Source organism: Rhinatrema bivittatum, chromosome 3, assembly GCF_901001135.1.
Source record: "Rhinatrema bivittatum chromosome 3, aRhiBiv1.1, whole genome shotgun sequence".
Lineage (NCBI taxonomy): Eukaryota > Metazoa > Chordata > Amphibia > Gymnophiona > Rhinatrematidae > Rhinatrema > Rhinatrema bivittatum.
In genome coordinates, this window is record NC_042617.1 from 431,886,129 (window position 1) to 431,910,732 (window position 24,604).

At 41.0% G+C, this 24,604-nt stretch overlaps 1 protein-coding gene across 1 annotated transcript in view; it reads left to right on the forward strand.

Moving 5' to 3' along the window:
• The window catches only part of SNTG2 (syntrophin gamma 2), a 690,678-nt gene extending 672,969 nt beyond the window's left edge, over positions 1-17,709 (forward strand). The window contains exons 16-17 of the mRNA XM_029596873.1: positions 5,811-5,921; positions 17,578-17,709. Coding sequence (XP_029452733.1) covers positions 5,811-5,921; positions 17,578-17,709 — 243 coding nt within the window. The remainder of the gene's footprint in view (positions 1-5,810; positions 5,922-17,577) is intronic.
• The last annotated feature ends 6,895 nt before the right edge of the window (positions 17,710-24,604 follow it).

Consider the following 24,604-nt stretch of genomic DNA (forward strand, 5'->3'; position numbering starts at 1 on the left):
TTTTCTCCGATTAGTCTAAAATGTGCTACTTGCTAACTTCATGGAATGCCCCCTAGTCCTTCAATTATTCGAAAGTGTAAATAACTAATTCACATCTACTCTTTCAGGACCTCTCATGATCTTAAAGACCTCTATCATATCCCCCTTCAGCCATCTCTTCTCCAAGCTGAACAGTCCTAACCTCTTCAGCCTTTCCTCATAGGGGAGCTGTTCCATCCCCTTTATCATTTTGGTTGCCCTTCTCTGTACCTTCTCCATCGCAACTATATATTTTTTGAGATGCGGCGACCAGAATTGTACACAGAATTCAAAGTGTGGTCTCACCATGGAGCGATATAGAGGCATTATGACATTTTCCATTTTATTCACCATTCCCTTCCTAATAATTCCTAACATTCTGTTTGCTTTTTTGACTGCTGAAGCACAATGAGCTGAAGATTTTAAAGTATTATCCACTATGATGCCTAGATCTTTTTCCTGGGTGGTAGCTCCTAATATGGAACCTAACACTACAGCAAGGGTTATTTTTCCCTACATGCAACACCTTGCACTTGTCCACATTACATTTCATCTGCCATTTGGATGCCCTCATGAACATTATATGATATTCAGAAATAAAATATACACATACAACCTTGCTCAGCTAAACGTTTACCCTGAAAGTCATACAATTTATTTTTCTTTATCCTGAGATGCTTGAAAGGTCTCTCTTATAAAATAATGTAACTGTTGTTAGGTGATCAAAGCTATTATGAAAAATATTGTTCATATCCATTAGGAGAAAACAGCAAACTAAGTATATTTCTCATGACACACTCATTGCTGCTGAATGCTTTTAATAATTGAAGAATACTATTATTCCATTATCTCTTTACTTTTCTGACTACTGGATAGCAATGAAACACTATAAAAATGCCAGGTTCCTCCATTTTTATTGTCTACAATAGAAAGAAGTATAGATTTATCAAGCTATCACATATATCAATGCAGCACTAATACTACTGTGTGGCTTTCCCTCCAGGAATGTATGTGTAGTTAGCATTTATCAACCCTTTGTAGTGCAAATTGAATCATCACAGTTCCACCTCAGTTCTTTCTGGAATAGTTTGGTGTTTGGGACGAGTCCTAGAGATAAAAAGTTATTATTTGGAAAATAATAATGGTGGATATGTCTGGATATTCTGACACTTGCCTTTTAAATATCAAAATAATCACTTCCCCTCCCCTCCAAAATTCCAGGATGATTTTTCTTGTTCCCTTGTAGGTACATCAGTGGCATTTTAATCCTAAAATAAACCACAAAAATTACAAGAGTACAATGAACAAAATGAATGTAACTCAATTCCATAAATAGTTTTAATTTAAAAAACTAAAAAAGTGATTGATATCAGTATTTGGAATGCTAAACTTAGTCCCCTGTCTTGTGCACTCAGTGGGCTTCAGGAGGAATCATTTATAGCAGTATCTTATAATCATCTACCAAACTGTTGCTATAATCCCTTAAATCAGTTCACACAAAACTTATATAAGGCCCAACAATTTCAAATCAATGGAATAACTGGAGTGGGGAAAAACATCACTTATCTGTCTTGCAAGGATTGTTATAACAGGTTGGTAGATGAATATAAAAATATTGCTAGAAATTATTCTGTCTAAAAGCCATTGATGGCACAAGACAGGAGACAGAGTTTAGCATTCCAAATACTGATACCAGCCTTATGTTTAGTTTTTTGATTTCCTTAAAATTATTGAAGGAATTGCATTATATTCATTTCATTCTTTTCACTCTTGTGAGTTTTGTGGTTTATACTGATGCCTTATGTGGAGTGCTGTGCTCTCTTATCATTGTAGTTCACACTTTTAATTTTAGTGACAAGCGCCTTTTATTTTATGGCAAGTATGGCACCAGTATGGAGATAAGAAGAACACAAAAATGCCATATTGGGTCAGACCAAAGGGTTAATCAAGCCCAGCATCCTGTGTCCAACAGTTTCCAATCCAAGTCACAAGTCACAAGTACCCGGCAGGATCCCACAGATCCAATCCTTCTTGCTCATAAGCAGGAATAACATAACAATATAGTAAATGATGACGTAGTTCATAATGGTGTAGCAGGGTGAAAAACCAAACACCTGTGCTATTACCAGTGCAACAGCAGAAAATGTCAGGTTCAGTTTGAGCCATGTATAACTCTCTGTAAAAAAGGTGATGCAGGATATGGTTGCCAGTTGTGACTTCTCACCCCATCGCTCTCCCTAGCACACCAGCAAAGAGGAGGAACAATGAGACACTCACATCCACTCAGTCATTGAGTGCACCACTGGCATGTTTAAAAGTCACATCAGCTTTTTGGACAAAATGGGGGAGGGGTGCTTAGAATATGATCCATTTACAAGTAGCAGGGATAGTGCTTGCTAGCCATATGCTTCACGATATATTTATCTGGTATGATATCAAAGCTGAGATGAAGTAGGATCTAGAGGTGATCCTGAGTGACTCCCTGAATTTGAGAAACCACACAGGGAGTGAGCCAGCTTTGCAATGGAATCGTCAAATGCCTCTGCTCAAACCTATATGTGATCATCAATGAGTGGAATTTCCATTGCAGCTATCCTTCTCTCAGTCTGTGCCTCTTTTTTTCGCAATTTGCAGGAGTTCATTTCTTCAGTGTTTTCATGGAAACTCTGCCTATATGCACAAAGTATAACTTTGAGATAGTCACAGGGTAGGGAAAGGAGACTAATTTAGCATCATAAACACTGCTGCATGCTAGGAAGTACCAAGCCTTGGGCCCTTTGATTCATACAACACCTTGTCTGGAAAGGTCACAAAACTGGGTGGCCAACCCTGCATCTTTATAATGCAGCTGCCACTTAAATTTATCATTGCTGTACCTCACACCATTGGCACCAGGAAGACAGCATGAACACTTGTGGCTATCATATTATCCACGTGTGTGCCTTGCCATTTAAGGCAGGTGTGGTCAGACATAGCAATGATCAAGGCACGGAGAAGGCAGGCGTGGTCAGACGTAGCAATGATCAAGGCATGGAGAAGGCAGACGTGGTCAGGCATAGCAGTGGTCAGGCTTGGAGAAGGCAGGCGAGGTCAGGCGTAGCAGAGGTCAGGCTTGGAGAAGGCAGACGAGGTCAGGCGTAGCAGAGGTCAGAACCAGGTAGTCAATCCAGTAGACAGACAAGACGAACACAGGAAACAGGAAACAGGAATCACAGGAACAAGACATGCGCAAGGCAACTAGAACTTGGAAACCAGAACAGGAGACCAAGGCGACCTGTTGCAAAGGCAACGCTGAGTAGCGCTGATGTCAACATCTGGGTCTGCGGACCCCCATTCCCGCCGATCCTGGATTTCAGCGGATACGCGCGGCTACGCGCGTATCTACTGAAATCCAGGCGAATAGGCGTACTTTTGTTGGCGCCTGGAGCGCCAACAAAAATACGCCTATTCGCGGTTTTTGAAAATCTACCCCTTAGCGTGCAATACAAAACTTAAGAAATAAAAACAGAAATGAATTTCCTCCTATATACCATATAGAAATATTCAGAGAGGCACATTTCTCAAAATAACAGAGAAAATCAAATAATACTTACTTCCCATTCTCTATTACAGAAACAGCAGCTATAGGTCATCTTACGAGCCCCACCATGTCCCCTGCAGTCTCTCTCTCAACGCCTCAGCTCCCTAGCATTCTCACTCTCGATACCCTATCCCTTGCCTCACACAGAGTCTCCAGAACTTCCACTCACTGTTAGCCCCCAGAACTCTCACTCCTGCCAGAGTCCCCAGCAGGGACTCTGGCCCCATCAGATTCCCTAGCACTCTCCTGTTCTCTCCCTCTCCCCAAGTTCCCAGCAATCTCACTCTCCAGTCTCGCCCCACAACAAATCCCTCCCCAGCTATCTCACTCTGAACATCCATCCCCCCTTCCCCAAGTCCCCAGAAGTGAGCAGTCCGACCATCTGCTCAAGCCTCTTTAAGAGACCAATGTTCCATAGGGGCTGGCCCCGCTGTTGCTATAGTGCTGCATTTTCTTTTCTCTGATCCTTATGCTCACATGGGCCACATGACAGAGCCAGAATGGCCTGAAGGAAAGTCCTGCCTTCTGCTCCGCACGGTGCAGTAGGCAAAGTAGGTGGGTCATCTGCTTCAGATTGAAGTATGGCACTACCTTCTTGCCTGTGTTGTACTACCCTGATGATATCACTGATGATGGGCCTAGAAAAGCTGTTCCTATTGGCTCCATCCCCATGCTGTTTCCTGCTGATTGGCTCCTTGCTATTGGCCCCTGCATGCTTTGTCAGATTCCATTGGCCCCATACCTGACACCACTTAAAAAAAAAAAAGTCAATTAGAGCCGGGGATTCAGTGAATCCCTTGAAGGCACTGACCACACACCACTGCTGACATCTAACAATTTAAAGATCTCTCACCAGATTCTCCTGCATGGTTCAACAGTCCTCTTTGTGGAAACACAGAATTGTTCCTAGAAACCCCTTTTGTAAATCCTGACAATGAATCTGGTTCCTCCTCAGGGATGGAGTTGTAGGTCTTAGCCTCAGACTCTAATCCCCAGCACCCCCCCCCCCCCCCCCCACATTCCTCACAACTAAGGTTTGTTCAACTGTACCAGAGCCATCTGGTGACTCAATGGCAAAGTATCAGCCATTTATTTCAGAAGACTTCTGGTTCAAGAACAGCCAGAGGAATTTTGCCCTTACATTTAGCATCCTGCCAGCCATTCCTGCCATCTCCATAGCAATAGAATATATATGGGATGCTTAAGTATTAATAAGCCTATATTTGACACAAGGGCATGATATGTCTCACTCTTTCATTTTATATCATGTGGCATAGCTGATGCAGATGAAGGCTGATTTTGTTTGGGGAAAAATGTACAAATGGGTAGACTCTTTGTGATCTCTGTAATCCACTTCCCAGGGTTCTCTGTCAAGTGCAAACTAAAAAAAATACTAATCAGGAGACAAAATAAGAATTCACCCAAAATGTTTTAACAGTTTAATTCTCTCACTGATATTCTCTGAAGCTCATGTAAGAACTATATCATCTGAAGTTCATCTGCTTCAGAAGTCAGTGGTCAATTGAATTCTTTAGCAGGGCACATTTTGGTGATGTCAGGACACTTTCTGTGATATCTTCTGCTGTCTGCACTTGTTATTGCATATTGTAATCTTCCTGGTTTTTGCTCATAGTTTTGTATGAGTCATCATGGCTCATCTTAGCCCAGGGGTAGGCAGCTCTAGTACTGGAGTGCCACAACCAGCTCTGATTTTCAGGACATCTATAATGAATATGCATGAAATATATTTTATGTAATGGAGGCAGTGCATGCAAATGTATCTCATTCATATTCATTGTGGATATCCTGAAAACCAGACCTGGTAATGGCACTACAGGACCAATGTTGCCTAATCCTGACTTAATCCATCACTGTGGATATCTGATTTATGAGTAGCTTGCATTTGGTTATTGCCCATCTCTCATTGATTTAGAAAAGAAAATTATTGTGGTATCCAGATTGGCAATTTCAGATTTTAAGTTTTTAATTATTCAAGTCCTCATTGATTCTGATGAAGTTGAATGCCACAAACTGTATTTTAAAAGGTGTAAAACATAAGTTAAGGAGTGAAGTATTGACAACCATATTTTCGCTTCTTGTGACCTAGATGTAAACCACATTTAAAGATGTAAACCACATTTAAAGATAATGCTCATAATAATCATAAAAATGATGTTTTGGATAAGATTTTTTGTCTACTCTTACATTACAGAATGTACTCTGGAGGTTTAAATTCTCACAGCTCAAGGGATCCTCTGATGATGGAAAAACTCGAGTGAAGCTGCTTTTTCAAAATACAGACACTAAACAAATTGAGATGAAGGTAAGAAACATGATGCATCCAAGTTCAAACATACAGTAATTGGCATGAAAATGTACAAGCAGAGTGTTTCAAATTATTGCTATTTGGGATGGAAAAGTGATGAAAAGATGCAAGTCTTATGGCGCCCTTAGAGGTTTTAGGCATAGCTAGTAGGCTATCCTGCCACTAAATTGCACTACATAAAACATTATTGCATTTTTTTTTCAAAATAATAACTAGCCTTTCGTTAGAGTGATATATTTTAGTGAAAACAAATTAGTTAAGAATTATTTTCTTTTATTTGTTTTCTATGGAATTTTTAAATTGAGATATTGGGGGGGGAGGAACTTTTATATTAGGCTCTATGGAAATGACCAGGTAACACAAGATATTTTCTCACAACACTGGACTATTTATTTATTTTGCAAATGTAAGGCCCTTCTACCTTGCTTTATGTGCCTGTCATGGAAGAACAGCTAAGACACTAATGATTAGTAGTGCTGAGACACCAATCATCAAAACGGCGTGGGGTGTGTTGCAAACCATTCAGTGGTCTGAGGACTCATATAACAAACTTAAATCCAGAGATGTTTGTAAAATATGCTCAAAGATTTATTCAGTAAAAGTGACAATGATTTAATTGCTTGCAGAGCTTTTCACAATTCCTTTATTCCCTGACACGGGACCATGTTTCCCCGTGGCTTCATCAGGAGGAAGTTGTAATCTGTGCCGGCTTTTAAGGACATTGGCATGCACATATACAATACAAAACAGGAAGCAGGAATAAAATACAAAGATTCTCCTAACCCTCGTAGACACTACCAGTAGCAATGACCAGTATATAAAAGTGATATTCTTACATTGAATATTGCAGTATGCATTGTTCCTCCCGATAAAGCCAAGGCGAAACACGGTCCCATGTCGGGGAACAAAGGAATTGTAGAAAGCACTGCAAGCAATTAAACCATTGTCACTAGGGATGTGAATCGGGCTTCGGACGATTGAAAATATCGGGCGATATTTTCAAAATCGTCAGAAATCGGGGGCTCCCCCAAAATGATAGGAAAACCCCACAATATTGATCGTGGGGGTTCTCTTATCATTTTGGGGGAGGGCGGGAAAAACGGCACACAAAAATAACCCCTAAACCCACCCGATCCTTTAAAACGAATACCTTAGCTTCCCCCACCCTCCCGACCCCCCCAAAAAGCTTTTTACAGGTACCTGGTGGTCCAGTGGGGGTCCCTGGAGCGATCTACCGCTCCTGGGCCATCGGCTGCCACTAATCAAAATGGCGCCGATGGCCCTTTGCCCTTACCATGTGACAGGGTATCCGTGCCATTGGCCGTACCCTGTCACATGGTTGGAGCACTGGATGGCTGGCGCCATCTTGTGCTCCTACCATGTGACAGGGATTGACCAATGGCACCAGTAGCCCCTGTAACATAGTAAGGGCAAAGGCTATCGGCGCCATTTTGAATACTGGCAGCCAACGGTCCGAGTGCAGGAGGTTGCTCCCGGCCCCCCGCTGGACTTTTGGCAAGTATTGTGGGGGTCAGGAGGGTCCCCCAAGACTTGCCAAAAGCCCCTGGTGGTCCAGCGGGGGTCCGGGAGCGATCTCCTGCACTCGGGCCATCGGCTGCCAGTAATCAAAATGGCGCCGATAGCCTTTGCCCTTACTATGTCACAGGGGCTACTGGTGCCATTGGTCAGCCCCTGTCACATGGTAGGAGCACAAGATGGCGCCGGCCATCCAGTGCTCCTACCATGTGACAGGGTCCGGCCAATGGCACGGATACCCTGTCACATGGTAAGGGCAAAGGGCCATCGGCACCATTTTGATTAGTGGCAGCCTATGGCCCAGGAGCGGTAGATTGCTCCAGGGACCCCCACTGGACCACCAGGTACCTGTAAAAAGTTTTGGTGGGGTCGGGAGGGTGGGGGAAGCTAAGGTATTAGTTTTAAAGGGTCGGAGTGGGTTTTTTGTTTATCGGCTCGGGCGCAGCCGATAAAACCGCGATCGGGCCCGATGAAAAAAAAACCACATGTGAATCCGAACCGGAATCCGAACCGATTTCAGTTCCGATTCACATCTCTAATTGTCACTGTCACTGATTAAATCTTTGAGCATATTTTATATACATCTCTGCATTTAAATGTGTTATATGAGTCCTCAAACCACCGAATGTTAGGAAAAGGATCCAGGATCTGGAAGTAGATATCTGGGGATTATCCAGAAGTCTTGAGGAGGCATAAGTATTTTTTGACACACACACACAAGAGAATAGATTTTGGCACAGGGATTTGTTTTAATTTCTGAGCTGCTATTTCTCCATTGTGACATTCCCCATTAAGTAAAATATAGTTATTTATATATATATCCCCGGAAAGTTTATGTACATCTAGTTCTAAGCTCTTTAAACATCATTCTTTGACTCCCTGGCCCCATCACCACCTCCCAGAGATGAAAGGGGCATCTTCTATGCTCATCTCTCCTACTCCAGTATTGTGCTTCAATATTATATTATCTTCAGAAAGTCAAGGATACTCTATGTGGCTGCTAACCTCTGTGTGATAAGGAATATTAAACCTTGTAGCACACACCTGTGTATAGCAGTGGGATAATTGCATTTGCTTATCCATGAATATTATTGGGCCTGTAATTAATGTAGTGAAATATCCTCAAGGGATATAGTGAGCTCACTGATAATCTAAAAGTATAGCAGCCCTTGGTACTAATAAATACAGAGATATAAACATTAGTGAGTAATGATTTTAAGGACAGAACACTCTTATAAAACTGTTCATACTGATTAGGAATTTGCACCTGCATATGTGTTTAATTACTCTAAAATTTGTTCATACTGATTTTGGAAATTTAACCATTTTATACATAGCTATAATGCAGTCCTGGTTCCAGAAATAATAAAAGCAGTGTAGTTTTATTTCAGTGTGTTTGTAGGTTCACAGGGGCAGTTCTCCTCTGAAATCTATTCACAGAGGGGGGGGGGGGGGGGTGTTCCAATATTACAAAAGCCATATCCCTGGATAGGGATATACAAATCACATTTGGAGAAGGGGCTTGTGTCAAAACATCATGTGAAGCTACAGACGTTATCACAAAAACAAAACTTTACTATACCTCACATAATCCCCCCATTGGATGAATAGGTAGAGGTATCAGCGAACTGGAAATTCTGATTACCACGATCGCAGAACAAGGCAAATACTCCCCATGGTAAGAACCTGGACAACACAGATGAAGGAACCCCTGCAGATCCCTCATTCACCTACCAAAGATCACCCAATATTAAGACAATATACAAGCCAACCCTCATAGGATAACAACACTACTCCTGAATGCCTGGTCCTTTGACAAAACGACCAACCTGCTGCATGATCTACTCAGAGGTGATCCAGCAGACATCCTATGCCTAACAGAAACATGAACACATGACACTGACATGCTCCAAAACATCCAAATCTTCCCCCATGACTATACCTACACTCACATCCTTTGCAGGGACAACAGAGATGGTGGAGTAGCATCCATCTTTAGGAACACCTTAGGGCTGACATACATCACCACATGAGAACCCAAAAGAAATAAAACAATTATCCTCTAGGCCAATGCCTATCCCAAATGGGAGATTCTTCTGCTATATCATCCACCAACAACCATCACCAAGACTCTGTACAACCTACTGGAATTCATATCATAAATCATTCTGGATCACCCAAAGACATTTATCCTGTGATATTTCAGTGTTCATGTAGATAAACAGCAGCTAGACCTTCCATGAGAATTTGTAATCGCACTCTAAGCCTTAGGCCTACTAATAAATGATCCATCCCACTCAGTAGGAAACATACTTGAATTGGCACTAACCCCAGTCCAGCTTCAAAATGAGTGAATTATCAAGAAAATTCAGATAAGCAAACTCTTCTGAATGGACCACTATCTGGAATGTTTTGAAATATACCCACCACTACCATCCCAGTAGACCATACTAGAAGTGACTACAAGACTGGTCCAACTAACATCACATCTCAACCCAGACTGCCTCCAGCACATCATTCTATCTATTGTAGAGAACTCTTCCACAACCACCATGGTAGGCGTTCCCTTCACCCGGGCTGAGCCCCCCCCCCCCCCCCCCCACGCCGTGTATTGGCCAGCCGGCACGGATACTCACCGGTGACAGAGGGGATGGAGATTTGGCAGATTGCCCTGGGGGGCATTATAATGAACTTCAGGAGGGGGCAATGTGCTTGAGGGGTGGACACATGCCTGCACCCCCCCTCGCCTGGCCTTGTGGTACGGCATCATTGGCGACCACCCTTCAGGGAGTGGGGCATGTTGGAGGATCTCCCGGCAGCCTGCGTGGCCACGTGATAATGGCAGTGCAGCCAGAGGGAGGGGGATTGGTGGGACCAGTGGCATCAGGGCTGAGACTTCAGGACATTTAAACTCTTGGCAGCAGCGGTGATCACCACTGCCAGTCATTTGCTCATGTTCCGCCCGCCCTGCCCTTCGTGAGCAGTGTGACTATTACGAATATTGAACGTTTGTATTAGCATAGATTATATTTGTATTAGCGATAAGTCTTTTTTGCCACAGAGGATGTCTGAGCCTCAAAAAAAAGGGGGGGGGGAGCATTTGGTCGGACCAATGTTTGCTCTATTTAGAATTCCTTTCTAGGAGCATGAAGGCAAGCTAGGGCTTGGCAATCCACTGGCAAGACCTTGCGAGACACGGCAGGCTCGGAAGTCCTGCCTAGGATCAGGTTTCTACCTTATTGCTGGGACATGAAGCAGAGGGTAGTGCAAATGGTGGTTCAGGGCTTGTGGCCCTGGTAGTGGCTCAGAGAGATGGGCAAGAGACTCTGGCTGGTCCAGCACAATTTGGGGTGGAGTGTGGGAATAGTGACAGGTGAAGGCATTGTTAAGGTTCAGTACCTGCTTTTACAGTTATCCTTCTGTTGTTAAGTTAATAAAGCTGTGCTATACATTTCCAAAAGTGAAACCGTCACCGCCCCTTTTTGTGTCTCATTGTCTCCATGAACGAATTGCAGCTGGGGCTGAGGGGAGGGGAGGCATTCATGGTGCCCCAGTTATGAGAAAAATCCCAACATGAGTCAAAAAATCTCAAACTTGTAATCCAAATCCAAAACTGTTCAGATGAGTCTAATCCAAGAGTCCAATCTTTCTTCTTCATTGTCTCTAATACAAGAGTCCAATGTATATTCTCTTCACTCAAGCTATTCCTGATTGCCTGAGCAAAAAGAACTGTGATCAAATCCTCTGGGATCCTGGAGGTTTTCCCTTCCCTCAGGCACTGGCAATCAATCCTCTTCCCAAAAGTCTTGTTAAATCTCTTTTCTCACTAATTCACTGAATCTGTTGAGCGGTCACCCACTAAAAAATCTCCTTCACTCATGAGTTAAGACCCTCGACGAATCTCAAATTCCTCTCAACTACTTCTCCAATCTCTCTCTCAAACACACTAATGACTGAACATGCTCCAAGAGATTATATACTCCTAGAAGCCTTTCCCTCAAAAAAAATGGGGTATTGGTTATGGGAGAATTCAAAAATCTCAAAACCTTCCCACTACCTACTGATACATATGCAAGGGAGCATTTCTAGTGATTGGGAAAGTTCCGTCACATGTGAATGAGCATCTGTGTATCTGTGGGCATGTTTGTGTGTGTGTATGTGACCGTATGCATATATTTGAATGAGTGTGTGTCTGTGAACATGTGTGTGTCTGTGAATGAGTATATATGTGGTCCATTGGCATGTGTGTGTGTGTATGAATGAGCATCTGTATGTCTAAGAGCATATGTGTGTGTGTGTGTGTGTGTGTGTGTGAATGAACATCTGTGTGTCTGTGGGCATGTCTCTATGTTTGTGTGCTTATGTGGGAATGAGTGTGAGTGTGTGTGTGAACATGTGTGTGAATGAGTATAAATGTATATCTTTGGGTATGTGGGTATGTGAATGAGCATCTGTGTTTGTAGTCATGTGTGTGTATGGGGCATTTGTGTGAATAAGTGTATGTGTGTGTGTATAAGGGCATATATGTGAATGAGTATACATATGTGTCTGTAGGCATGTGTGTGAATGAGCATCTGTATGACTGTGGGCATGTGTATCTGTATGAATGAGCACACACATGCCTGCTGTGGGCATGTATGTGTGTGGGCATGTGTGTGAATGAGATTGTGTATGTCTATGGGCATGTGTGTGGGGGGATGACTGAGCATCTGTATATCTGTGGACATATGTGTGTGAATGAGTATATGTGCATGTCTATTGGCATGTATGTGAATATGTGCATGTGAATAAGCACATAGGCAGTGAAATGGGGTGAGCCATGGCCCTACCAACCTTTTACCCCACATTGCGTCAGCAAGTAGGGCCCTTGGGGATGCAGAGGTGGCAATTGGTTTATTTGGTCCCTCCAACCACAAAGGTATTCTACTACCTCTGAATGTGCATATGTGTGTGTGTGTATATGTGTAGGTAAGTGTAAGCATGGATGAGCATTAGGACATATGTGTGTATATAAGAGAGAGGAGAAAATCTATGACCTCTTCCTTCCCCAGACACAGGGTGTCCCCAGACACAGGGTGTCTGGAAATCAAAAGTTCCCAGGTATGGAGAGTGGGGGATTTTTTTTTTTTTTTTTTATCATTATTCATTTTAATTGTTGGGTGTTATTTGATGTGTCTAGCTTTTAAAGCATTTTATTGCTGTTTGAAAAAGTTTAAAATATTTGTATATAATAATTACTTGTTCTAATTAGTTTTGAAATATGTATTAATTTAATTAGCATGGTTTCACTATTATAATGTTTTATATTTCTTGATTTTATAACTTGATATTTCATGAGGAATGGTGATAGTTCTGTTTTTCCATTGTTGCACTACATACAGAGTCTGTCTTCTTGTGGTTTCCATTTCAGGTTTTGTCTACATATTTTTGTTTATACTTCATGGTCTCTTTATTCTGTATTTGGTGAGGATTTATGTTCTGCATTTGTGACTGAGGTGAGGTATTCTGCTAGCACAAACTTTATGTGTAGGGATCTCTAAGAGCCTTGCTTTTTCTCTTTTCCTGATAGGAGGTGTGTGGGTGTTTTAGGGCCTGATGTAATATTTGCAGTATTTCCTTTTCATAAGTAGGACTGTTACTGTTTGAATGACGGCAGCTAGTGATGGGAGGTTTTCTATATTGTAATTGTAATTCATTTTACTCATGGCTTTTTGAGGACCAAGCCCACACCCAACATTTGTTAAAATAGGCCTAATATCACATTGGTTCCAAGTGTGCTTTTTATACCACAATAGTTCATATAAAAATAATATACATAATGCAAGAGCTATTCTTACCTCAGAATGTCGTTTTTCATTCAAATATTATTGTATATGCATAATTTTTATTTGTGTTTGGGAGGTAATGGGGGAGGGGGAGCGCAAGGTTTATTAGTTCACCTGGGATGCCTAATACCCTTGCACCAGCCCTGCCTGGACAATTGTAATGCCTTCTATACCAGAATCCCCAACAACTTGAACTATCTCCTGCAGCTTATACAAAATGTGGCTGCCTATATGATAATAAATACAAACAAATTTGAGTACATAACCCCTCATTCTAAAAACCTTGCACTGGTTCCCAATACTCTACTGCACAAAATTCATACTACTAGTCCTAGTCTATAAAATACTCAAAGGCCTGACACTAACCTACCTCAGGAATTCTCTCACCCACCCTCTATGTACCTAAGTGCCTTCTATGCTCACACTGTCATGTGCATCTAGTGGTGCCTTCACCCAAAAATTATGAGGCTCATTGGTACCAGGAAGAAAACTTTCATAGGCTTAGTCTCTAAACTGTGGAGCTCCCAATCACCCTCATTTGACTTGCCCCAGATTTCCTGTCCTTTAGGAAACTAGTGAAATCCTGGATCTTTGAAGCAGCATTTGATATCAACCAATGATTCAAACCCTACTATAGACTCTGCCCACAAACTGTCCTCACTACCTATAGCTTGACTATATCATGAAATAAATCCCATCAAAAACTCTGGTCTATTGATCTTTACACTATCAATACCCAAACCATACTGCATTATTTATAGCTAGCTTAAACAAATCTGGGAACTCCATGAAACAGACACCTGAGGAGAAACTGCAAGACTAGCTATACCGATCACATCATGCAGGGAAAAGAGATAGAAAATGAAAAAAATGAAAGGTTCATCCATATATGCTCATATGTTATAAAATGGCCGTGTCCATTGGCGTGGGTCGGTGAACATGTGCACCTGTGCAACAGCTTAAAAGTTACAGTCTTTATTTTTTCGCATTAACGTAGCTGAGACACCACGTCCCATGCTATATGTAAAATAGATCATTATTAAAATCATGATAATGAGCAATGAGTTCATTTCCATATTAACACAGTTTGGATAAATGCATTAATATTGGCCATTAGGAATGTGGATTTGTTTTAAACCACATAAACAATGGCAATGTAATTGTCCATTGTGTCTTGTTTTGGGAGTGCCACAAAAATGAAAGAAAAATGCTGAAATGTCATAAAAATTGATACCTTATCTTAGAGGGGGTGTGACTGGGGTGACTGTATGGGTGACAGGTGGGAGAGAGATGCAGCCTGGTGTATGGGGGGATGACTGCATGGGGTGATAGGTCATCCCCACACACACTAGGCTGCCTCTCTCTCACCAGTCACCACCCCAACCCCTCTCTCTCCCACCTGTCACCCTATACAGTCACCCCAGTCACTTCCACTCTCACCAGTCACACCCCAAACACACAGACACACACCAGAGGAACTAAAAGTATGCATATCCCAAAATACCAGGACCCCTTTCCTAAAACACAAAGAGATTGGCAAATTCAAAAAAATGCATTTGCATTACATGCTTTTCCTTTTGCTGACTAGAACTTGATGCTATTATTATATCACTTGCTTGATTACACTTGTTACCAGGCACTGACCATCCCCCACAACCTGTATATCACAAACAAGTAACTAAGAGGGATGTGAATCGGGCTTCGGACGATTGAAAATATCGTCGATATTTTCAAAATCGGCTGAAATCGGGGGCTCCCCTGAAATGATAGGAAAACCCCACGATATTGTTCGTGGGGGTTCTCCTATCGTTTTGGGGGAGGGTGAGAAAAACGGCACACAAAAATAACCCTAAACCCACCCCGACCCTTTAAAATGAATCCCTTTGCTTCCCCCACTCTCCTGACCCCACAAAAAACATTTTACAGGTACCTGGTGGTCCAGTGGGGGTCCCGGGAGCGATCTCCCGCTCCCGGGCTGTCGGCTGCCACTAATCAAAATGGCGCCGATGGCCCTTTGCCCTTATCATGTGACAGGGTATCCGTGCCATTGGCCGGCCCCTGTCACATTGTAGGAGCACTGGATGGCCTGCGCCAAGTGGATTTTAAAAGCCACCCAGATGCACACATTTCTCCTGCAATGTGCACATCTGAAAGGTTTTCCAAAAGGGGCAGGGAATGGGCATGGTCTGAGCAGGGCACGGGTGTTTCAGTGCATGAGCCAGAGATGTGTGCGTAAATACCTGAGCACATGCCCAGAACCCCTGAGGTGTAAATTAACTTATACTATGGAGGAAGTGTCATTTATAAAATAAATAGAATTAGGCAGATCTGCGAGTTTTAAGGGTCGGGTCTAACTGGGGGGAGTAAAGGCTATTAAACTAGAGGATTTGGAAGACCTATCTCTTAACTGGGTGAATTGGGGTCAAACTGGTAAAACTGGGAATGGCCTTTGCATGCTCCCCTTTTAAAATCCCTTGACTTACACAGTACAGGTGGGATTTGCATGCCCACTTAAAATCTGTTGCACATGTGTGTGCAGCCAGGCTATTTTATAACTTGCATGCATATACGCCCTGGGCATGGGCCGATGTATAAGCACAAATGTGCGCCCTCACACCGGTTTGAATGTTACCGTCCCTGTAAAAATAAATGAGTGTAGTTTGACCACTTTTTTAGCATTTTGAACATAAGAAATGTTATTTTGGGTCTGACTAAAGGTTGATCAAGCCCAGCATCCTGTCTCCAATGGTGACTGATCCAGGACACAAGTAGCCGGTAATATACCAAAAATAGACCCAGTCTTTGCTCATAACTGGGATAAGCAGCGGCTTCCCCAAGTCTACATAGCTAATAGTGGTTTATGGACTTTTCCTCCAGGAACTTATCCTACCCTTTTTAAACTCAGCTACTCTAACTGCTTTCATCACATCGTCTGGCAACAAATTCCAGTTTAATTGTTCGCTAATTTAAAAAATCATTTTCCTTGATTTGTTTTAAAAGCTCTACCCATCAGCTTCATAGAGTGTCCCCTAGTCCTAGTACTATTGGGTAAATAGTCATTCACTACTTACCCATTCTCACCACTCATGATATTAATTGGAGGAGGAATAGCCTAGTGGTTAGAGCAATGGGCTACAAACCACAAGACCAGCATTTGAATCCTGCTGTTGCTCCTTGTGACCTTGGGCAAGTCACTTTACTCTCCATTGCCTCAGGTACAAACTTACAGGCCAGTACAGTGTGACGTGTTTTTGACGTGCTAGCTTTACCCCTTATTCAGTAAGGGGTAATAGCGCATGGAAAATGTGCGTGCAACCCCCCCCCCCCCCCCCCCCCCCCCCCCGAACCTAATAGCGCCAGCAACAGGCAAATGCATGTTGATGGCCCTATTAGGTATTCCCGCGCAATTCAGAAAGCAAGCTGCACATTTTACTTTCAGAAATTAGCGCCTTTTCTGTGCACCCTCCAAGTTAATATCATGGCAATATTAAGTCGGAGTTCTTGAAAGTTAAAAAAAAGTTAAAAAAAAATTTGAAATCGGCTTGCGGGTTGAAAACCGGATGCTCAATTTTGCCGGCGTCCGGTTTCCGAACCCGTGGCTGTTAGCGGGTTTGAGAACCAACACTGGCAAAATTGAGCATTGGCTGTCAAACCCACTGACAGCCGCCTCTTTTTGCCACGGGCCCTCATTTGAATACAGACTCACGCGCACAGGAGAATGGCCTGTGCGCGCACCGGGAGAGCGGGCGTTCGCCTGCTCTCCCGCGACTTTTACTGTATCGGCCCGTTAGATTGTATGCCCTCTGGGGATAGTAAAATACCTACAGTAGCTGAATGTAAACTGATGTGATATGTCAAATCAAATGTCGGTATATAAAAATAAATTAATGACCTCTATCATATCTTTTACAGAGGGCAGATTGTTACCTGACTGTTAGAGCAAATCTGGTTCTCAAGATCTGATATGAACCAGGTGACATCTGCCTTACTGAGGCCTGCTTATCATATATTTATTTATTTTATTTATTTATTTAGAGATTCTTATATACCGTGGTACGTATAGTTATACATCACCTCGGTTTACAGTAACCAATAAATTAGCAACAGGCTTTACATACAAGTTATACAGAAAGTAAACAAATAACAGCCATAGGCTTTACATAAATAACGGGTTTCAGGAGTACATACTATAACTCCTTTAACTATAATAACCAATGCATATTCTGCAATATATTATGATATTGCATATGGTTCATTATGATTTACATTTGTTTTTCCATTTCATTCTGCAGGAGCTTGAATTCCAGGACCTGACATCAGTTTTATATTGCATTCACTCCTTCATCGCTGCAAAGGTGGCATCCATGGATCCTCTATTCATAGACAGTCAAAATACTGCAAGAAAATATGTGTGCAACAGTTGAAAACAGATTCTACTAAATAAAAGACTTATAAACTATTTTCTTAAAAATATAATTCTTTACTGCACAATATTAAATGTTAACTGATTTTATAAGAAGTGTACAATTATGATATGGCTACCGTGACACGAGTAGTTTTCATATTTTCATTATAACTGTAAAACTGGCACATCAAATCATATTAGTTCTTCTTGAAGTGTAAGTCAAAATATTGAACATTAATCAGAATTACCACATGAAATTGCATAAAGTATATTTCTGTTTTTGTCATTTTCCCAACATTTCCATGTGTGATCTAAATGATATATTCAATGGCACTTTAACGTTCCTGCTTAATGCTGTGAAAAGTAAAAATAGGTTTTGAAGAGAGACATTAATCCATATGGATTTTCTTTTAATTTTCTGTTCATTTATGAACAGAAAATTTGAAGCTAATTTACTTAACCTTGAAGCAGAGATAATGATGAAGATCAAGTAGAGACCATGCTGTTGCAACAGTGAAAGGAAGACTGGATGGGCCTTGTTCTGCCTTTATAGACTACATTTCTGTATTTCTATGTTGTGAAACTTCTATAACCTTTATCACTCATTTGGTATGTAAGCTATTAAAACATTTATTATTGGAGGTACAGTATTTTCAAAACTTGTTTTATCAAGGTAGCATTGTATAGGACATCTAAAAGTCTAATTCACAAAGATTATTCTATCATTATGCTTTTAAGAACTAATAATATTGCCTACTTGTTCATGGAGATATTATAATAACCTCCATCCTATGAATGGAACTGCCATACTAAGCCAGCTCCCGCTACCCTTTTTCCTCTCCATCTATAATATTTAAGTTTTGGTTAGGAACAAAATACCAAGGTAAAATTAAAATCCATGCTGTAGGTATTTTTTTGCTTGTTTGAAAAAAATAGAACATGTAGATAAATCAAATTGAGCTCTCCTCTATACAGTTCTGTTTATTAAAATTAGGGGTGTGCAAAGAACCTTTATTCATTTTGGATGTTTTTTAATTTATGTTTTTGTTTGTTTAATGTATATTTTGGTTTATTTCAGTTACTAAACTGAAATAGACATTTTAAAAAATGGTAAAAGAAAAATATAAAAAGAAATTAGCTGCGAGACCAAAACAGCAAAATTAGCCCATCCACCCCCCCCCCCCCCAGTCTTTCCCATAAACCTCACCCACCTAGAGCTTTCTTACCCCTTCCTGTGGTATGAGAAGTAGAAAAGCAGGAGTAATCTTTAGTCACTCCTGCTCCATTGGGTACCAGTTCAAAAATGGTGAAGCTGGCGCCATTTTGTTGTATAGTACAACAAAATAGCACTGGCATCAGGGCTGGCAGGCACTATTTTTGAACTGGGATCTGGTGGGACAGGAGCAACTAGGGAACTGGGAATTGTCCCTGCCCTTTCTGCTTTGCAGATCACAGAAAGCGGGTTAGAGACTTTTTGGGGGAATGGGAGGGAGCAATTTTGTTATTTTGGTGGCTCTTTATTTTGTTGTTGTTGATTTTTCAAAATGAAAGTCAATGAAAAAATAATTTCAGAGAGTTTTGTTTTTTTTTAAATGAAATTAGACACAGATGTTTATTGTCATATTTTTCATGTCATTTAAAAACGAATGCACATCCCTGATTAAATTGCTGTCTTTTAAATTTTTAAATAGGTTTATTCATTTCAAGGATGATTTCATTAAGGGGTGATTTTTATGGATTAAGTGTTTCTCCTCAGGTTTATTTTTTCTAAGATGTTAGAGGTAATAAAAGATTACTGAATATGTAAAAATACTAACAGGGTAATTCATCAAAATGTGCTGGGCCCTAACACACGCGAAAACTACCGCATCTTAATGTAAAGATTAAAATGAGGGAAAGGGGAGGGGTTAGGGTGTAGTTTGGGCAGGGTTAATAAAATTTTGATGCCGTTACTGCTGCAGGCGATAATGTTTTACACATTATAGCTGGCAGTAGCACTGGAATTACCTACAGCTTTTCTATTGGCACTAAGGGGGTGATAGTGAGCAATGTGGCTGCGATCGCAGTGGGAGAAAACACACCTCTGTGAGGCAGCCACTGGCTAAGTATCACTCCCCACCCTTTTTTTTGAGATTCATCCGCTATAATTGTAGTGGAATGATGAATCCTGGGGTAATGAAGTTATCAATGTAAAGTACATTCATAAACTGGAAGGAGAAAATGAAGTACAATTGACCCAGTAGTATCTTATGACCACATGTTGAAATATTTCTTTCTATGACTCTTCTAATATTGTCAATGTCACTAAACCATAATCAAAACGAAAAATACTACTATACAAATCTGGCAGCTTGATATTTTTTTACTGGGATCCATTTCTGTATTCAATCTGACTTGCAGAATCTTGTAGTCATTTTGTTCTTGAAGAAAAATGGACTTTTATCTCACTTAAATTAGATTTATGAATATGAAATGATAGCTTAAACTGCTTTTTACAGCCATATAAACACAATATACTTCACTTTTATTTTAAAAAGTATGTTTCCCTAAAAGCTATTTGTTCATGTTGCAGCTATTTTGTAAAGGCAACAAACACCTTAGGGCATGCAATAAAAATTCCTCTTCATCCAATAAGACCAGATGAGTGGGTTATACTCAGAGACCAGCAGATGGAGACAGAGATCAACAGGTTCACTGATGTCTCTCCAAATAAGAATACATGTTGAGCTCAGCCTGCAAGTATTCTCTGCCTCCAGCAGATGGTAGGCAAGCATCTCATGCTGTTGACTGAGGCCTGATAGGCTGAACAGGGATACAAGTTTACGAGGCAGCTCCTAAGGTAAAAGGCAAATTCTCCCTCCCTCAGTTGAGCAGTGGCCTCATGTAATGCTTAAAAAAAAAAAGTGGCAGCTGTTGAAGTGAAAGTCTTGAGCTCTTTCTCTCTCAGTTGAAAAGTGAGTCAGGGGGCTTTAAGGGATACTGTTTGTGGCCAAGGGGTTGAAGGCTAGTTTCTTGTGCCCCCTCTTCCCCCCCCCCTTCTTCCCCACCCCCTCCATTTTTTATCTCTATGTAGGTCATTTCTCCTTTAAGGCCTTCTGTCTTTCCTGGAACAATAAAGTAAAAATAAAAGAGAAGAAGTATGCAGCAGTTTACTTTCAGTGGCAGACTGCTCTTTTAAGCAGAGGACTGTTCAACTAAGAATCTGAGTGAGTCACTAAAAAAATATTTTACTTCACAGCATGATTTTTCTCTTGGGGTAGTGCCACTGAAAAGAAGGCTATGGTGCCTACTGCAGAACATTGCAAAAAGACCATGTTCTGCACAGACTGCAATTTAACCCCTAGATTCATCAAAATTTTGCATGAATATCACCTATGATAATTTTGGTGTTACTGCAATTTGTGCTATTTTAGCACTTCATACAGGTATTTTACCACAGTGTGCATTAAATTTATCACACCCCCAATATTTTCACTTCACAAGTTGTGAAGGGCCCATCTAGGCATTTCCTTATTGAGAGCGAGAGAGTGAGAGAGACTCTTTTTAAGGCTCTCATTTAAGTCAACTATTTATACCTCTAAAGGAGGGTCAACTAGTAACTCAAGGTGAGGTTTTGGAGGTGGTCTAGGGTTTGGGGGCCAGTTTACATGCACAGTCAGATGTACGAACAGCACAGTACACATCAGTAAAGATTTGATTTGATCTGGAATGAAGAAAGCTACACAAAGATGCACTTTCTACCTGGGTGCTATCAAGCTAGGGCAAGAGTACATTGTAGAAATCTCATCTTTGTTTGGCTTTATTTATTCCAAATTGCATCAAATCTTCACTGATGTGTACTATGCTGTTCGTACATCTGACTGTGCATGTAAAACTGGGCCCAAAACCCTAGATCACAACCAAAACCTCACCTCTAGATACCAATTGTTCCTCCTATAGTGGTATAAATAGATGGCTAATATATGTGCCACCCCAAGGCGCTCTCTCGCTCTCTCTCTCCCTCCCTCCCAAACAGGATTTGCAATAAATATCACAAATCCCATTTTGGGCTTAATGTTAATGCCAGAAAAAAAGATGTAGTTGTTTCCAGCATTAAAACATGCATTATGCTAGCAAGACACAACATTAAATGCCCCTTATTTTCATAAACTCTACGCCTTTGACTAAAATTTAAACATTTGCATACACATCTCGTGATGTGATAAATAATGCATTTTAATGGATGACCCTGTAAGAAAGGTGCAGGTTGTGGGAGGTATAAAACTCTACTGAAGTTGTTTGAAAGACCGGGGGGAGCTTTGGAAAAGAAAGTTTGTAATTCCAAGTCTGTGGTTGTGCACTCATCCATCTAGCCTGCTGCCATTGCTGCACTGTTTAGTGAGTTGGGACTGGCCGCCATCTTGGAACCATGTTCCAGTAAAGGAGACTTCCTTCACTGAGCACTGAGAGTTAAGCACAAGTGGTAACTGCATGAATCCTTCTTTCTCTATCAGCTCTTAAGGATCCAGTTTCTAGTCCTTCTTTGACTGAGCAATCTTCATTGGTCTGGGCTTCTTTGTCCAGAGAGTAGTTTTTAAATATCTCCAGCAAGTTTTTAGCATGGGATAGGGTTCAAGCCCAATATCTGATTCAGTTCCTCTCTTTCCTTCAGGATTGCCTGGAGGTTAGGGCAAGAAAAGATCCAGACCTGAGGAACAAAATAACTTAGCATAAGGCAACTTTTCTGGTTTGGAGGATTCTCTGGAGGAGTCTAATAGATTTCCTTAGGAGTAAACTAAGGAATAGTTGAAAGAAGAAGAATATCTCCCTAAGGAGGAAGATGGTTCTGATATGCTACATCTCTTCCATAGGAAAGAAATAGTATCCTTAATTACCCAATCCCTGCATACTTTGAATATTGTAGAGGATAAGAATGAGAAGGCTTCTAATTTGGCAGAAGATCCCATTATGGTCTGTATAGGAAAGTCTTCTAAGTCCTTCCCTCTTCATAAGTCTATGAAGGACTTGATTAATCTGTAATGGGTATCTCCAGGAGCAAAAATTAAGGGAAGACATTCACTGGCCAAGTTATATCCCTTAGCTCCTCAGGAAAGAGACCAGTTTTGCTTTCTAAAGATGATGCATTGATATGTTCTGGAACTAATAGAAGGACAATTCTAGTAGAGGGAGGTATTGCACTTAATGATTCTCAAGATAGGAAAAGGAAGATTGTGCTTAAACAAGCCTTTGAAGCTATTAGCATGACCCTGTAAATAGGTGTTTGTAACTGTATAGTGGCAAGGTCTGTCTTGTGTCTGGCACAGCATGTCCAAGAAGAGTAAGTGGACAAATCTTTTCAGTTGCAAATGGGAGCAGCATATTTAGTGTAGGCCTGTTTTGATCTAGTACAACATTCTTTTAGTGGGAATAGCATTAGGAGACTTCTTTGGCTATGTAAATAGTTGAATGACTCCATTTCTAAATTCCATTTGAGAAATCGTCTTTTAAGGTACAATTCTTGTTTGAAGATCTTAAGAAAATGGTTAATGCTTGGGAGCAAGACCAACGTCCTGAGGCTTTCAAAAGACAAGTCAAAAGGTTCACCATGCTCTCTTCCTGCCAAGAATAGGTTTTGGATTCCAGGAGATTTCAGCTGGGAAAAAATGTTAGCAATCAAATGATCTGAGTCTTTGGCAGAGATCAGTCCTTTTGTTCCAACAAAACAGAAAGTAAGAAAGGATCTTAGGATCAGGCTTCTCTTGAGGTGCACAATGAGGGTTGAGGATCCTATCTCTGTGGGCTCAAATTGTGACAGATTAATGGGTTTTAGAGATTAATGGGTCTTAGAGATCAGTCAAGATGGCTAAGTAATGGAATTTGCTTGACCCATTTCAAACACATTAGGTCTCCATTCCCATCTTAGGACTTGAATTTGATTATGTCCTTTTTAATAGGGTTGCAATTTGAGCCTATTAAGAACATTCCACTAAAACTGCTTGCATCAAAAGCAGATTTTCTTGTGGCCATTTGCTCTGTTCAAAGAATTTCAGAGTTGCAAGCACTTTCTTGCTAAAAACCATTTTAATTGATTACGAAGGACATGGTCAAGATTCAAACAGTTCCTTGTTTTCTGCCAAAAGTGATCACAGCCTTTCATTTGAATAAATGTGTTTGTTTGCCTTCCTTTCACAAACATATAGATTTATATGAATACAATATGCTTCATGCTTAGATGTGAAAAGAGTTCTTTTGAGATATTCCAAGGTCATTAATGCTTTAAGGAAGTCCAATCTTTGTGCATTATTTAGTGGCGTGCAAAAAGATGAAGAAACATCTAAGGCTGCAATAGTGCATTGGATTATGAATGTTATTACAGGAGCTTATGTGAATTCCAGAAAGTTGTTAACTAAACAAGTGAAGGCATATTCCACGAGAGCAAAGGCTACTTTATAAGCAGAGCTCTTATTAGTTTCTCCTCTGGAGATTTGTAAGGAAGCATCTTGGTCTTCTTTTTATTCTTTTTCTAAACATTATTGTTTGGGAATGAGTATCAGAGAAGAGGCCTCTTTTGCTTCTGAGGTATAGAGAGCAGGATGGGCAGTTTCCTGTCCTATTCAGGAGTAGCTTTGGTGCATCCCACCCTGTGTTGCCAAACTTGCAAAACATGTTGAACATATTCATCAGTTTTTTCAAATAGTTTACATGTGCAATTTTTTCCTCTTGAAAGCAGATGAGTGTTTCCAATATAATAGTTTATATTTCTGCTTCCTAGCTGAGCTATTTCCTTATGGAAATCTTCTGGTTTAAGATTGTAAAACGTTTCAATTAAAGTTGTCCACAATTAGGCCTGGATTTTCTAACGTCGCAGGCCTTTCTGAATCGCGCAGTACCGGGGGTGGGGGATAAGTGGGGGGTGGGAGTGCGAAAGCCGGCAA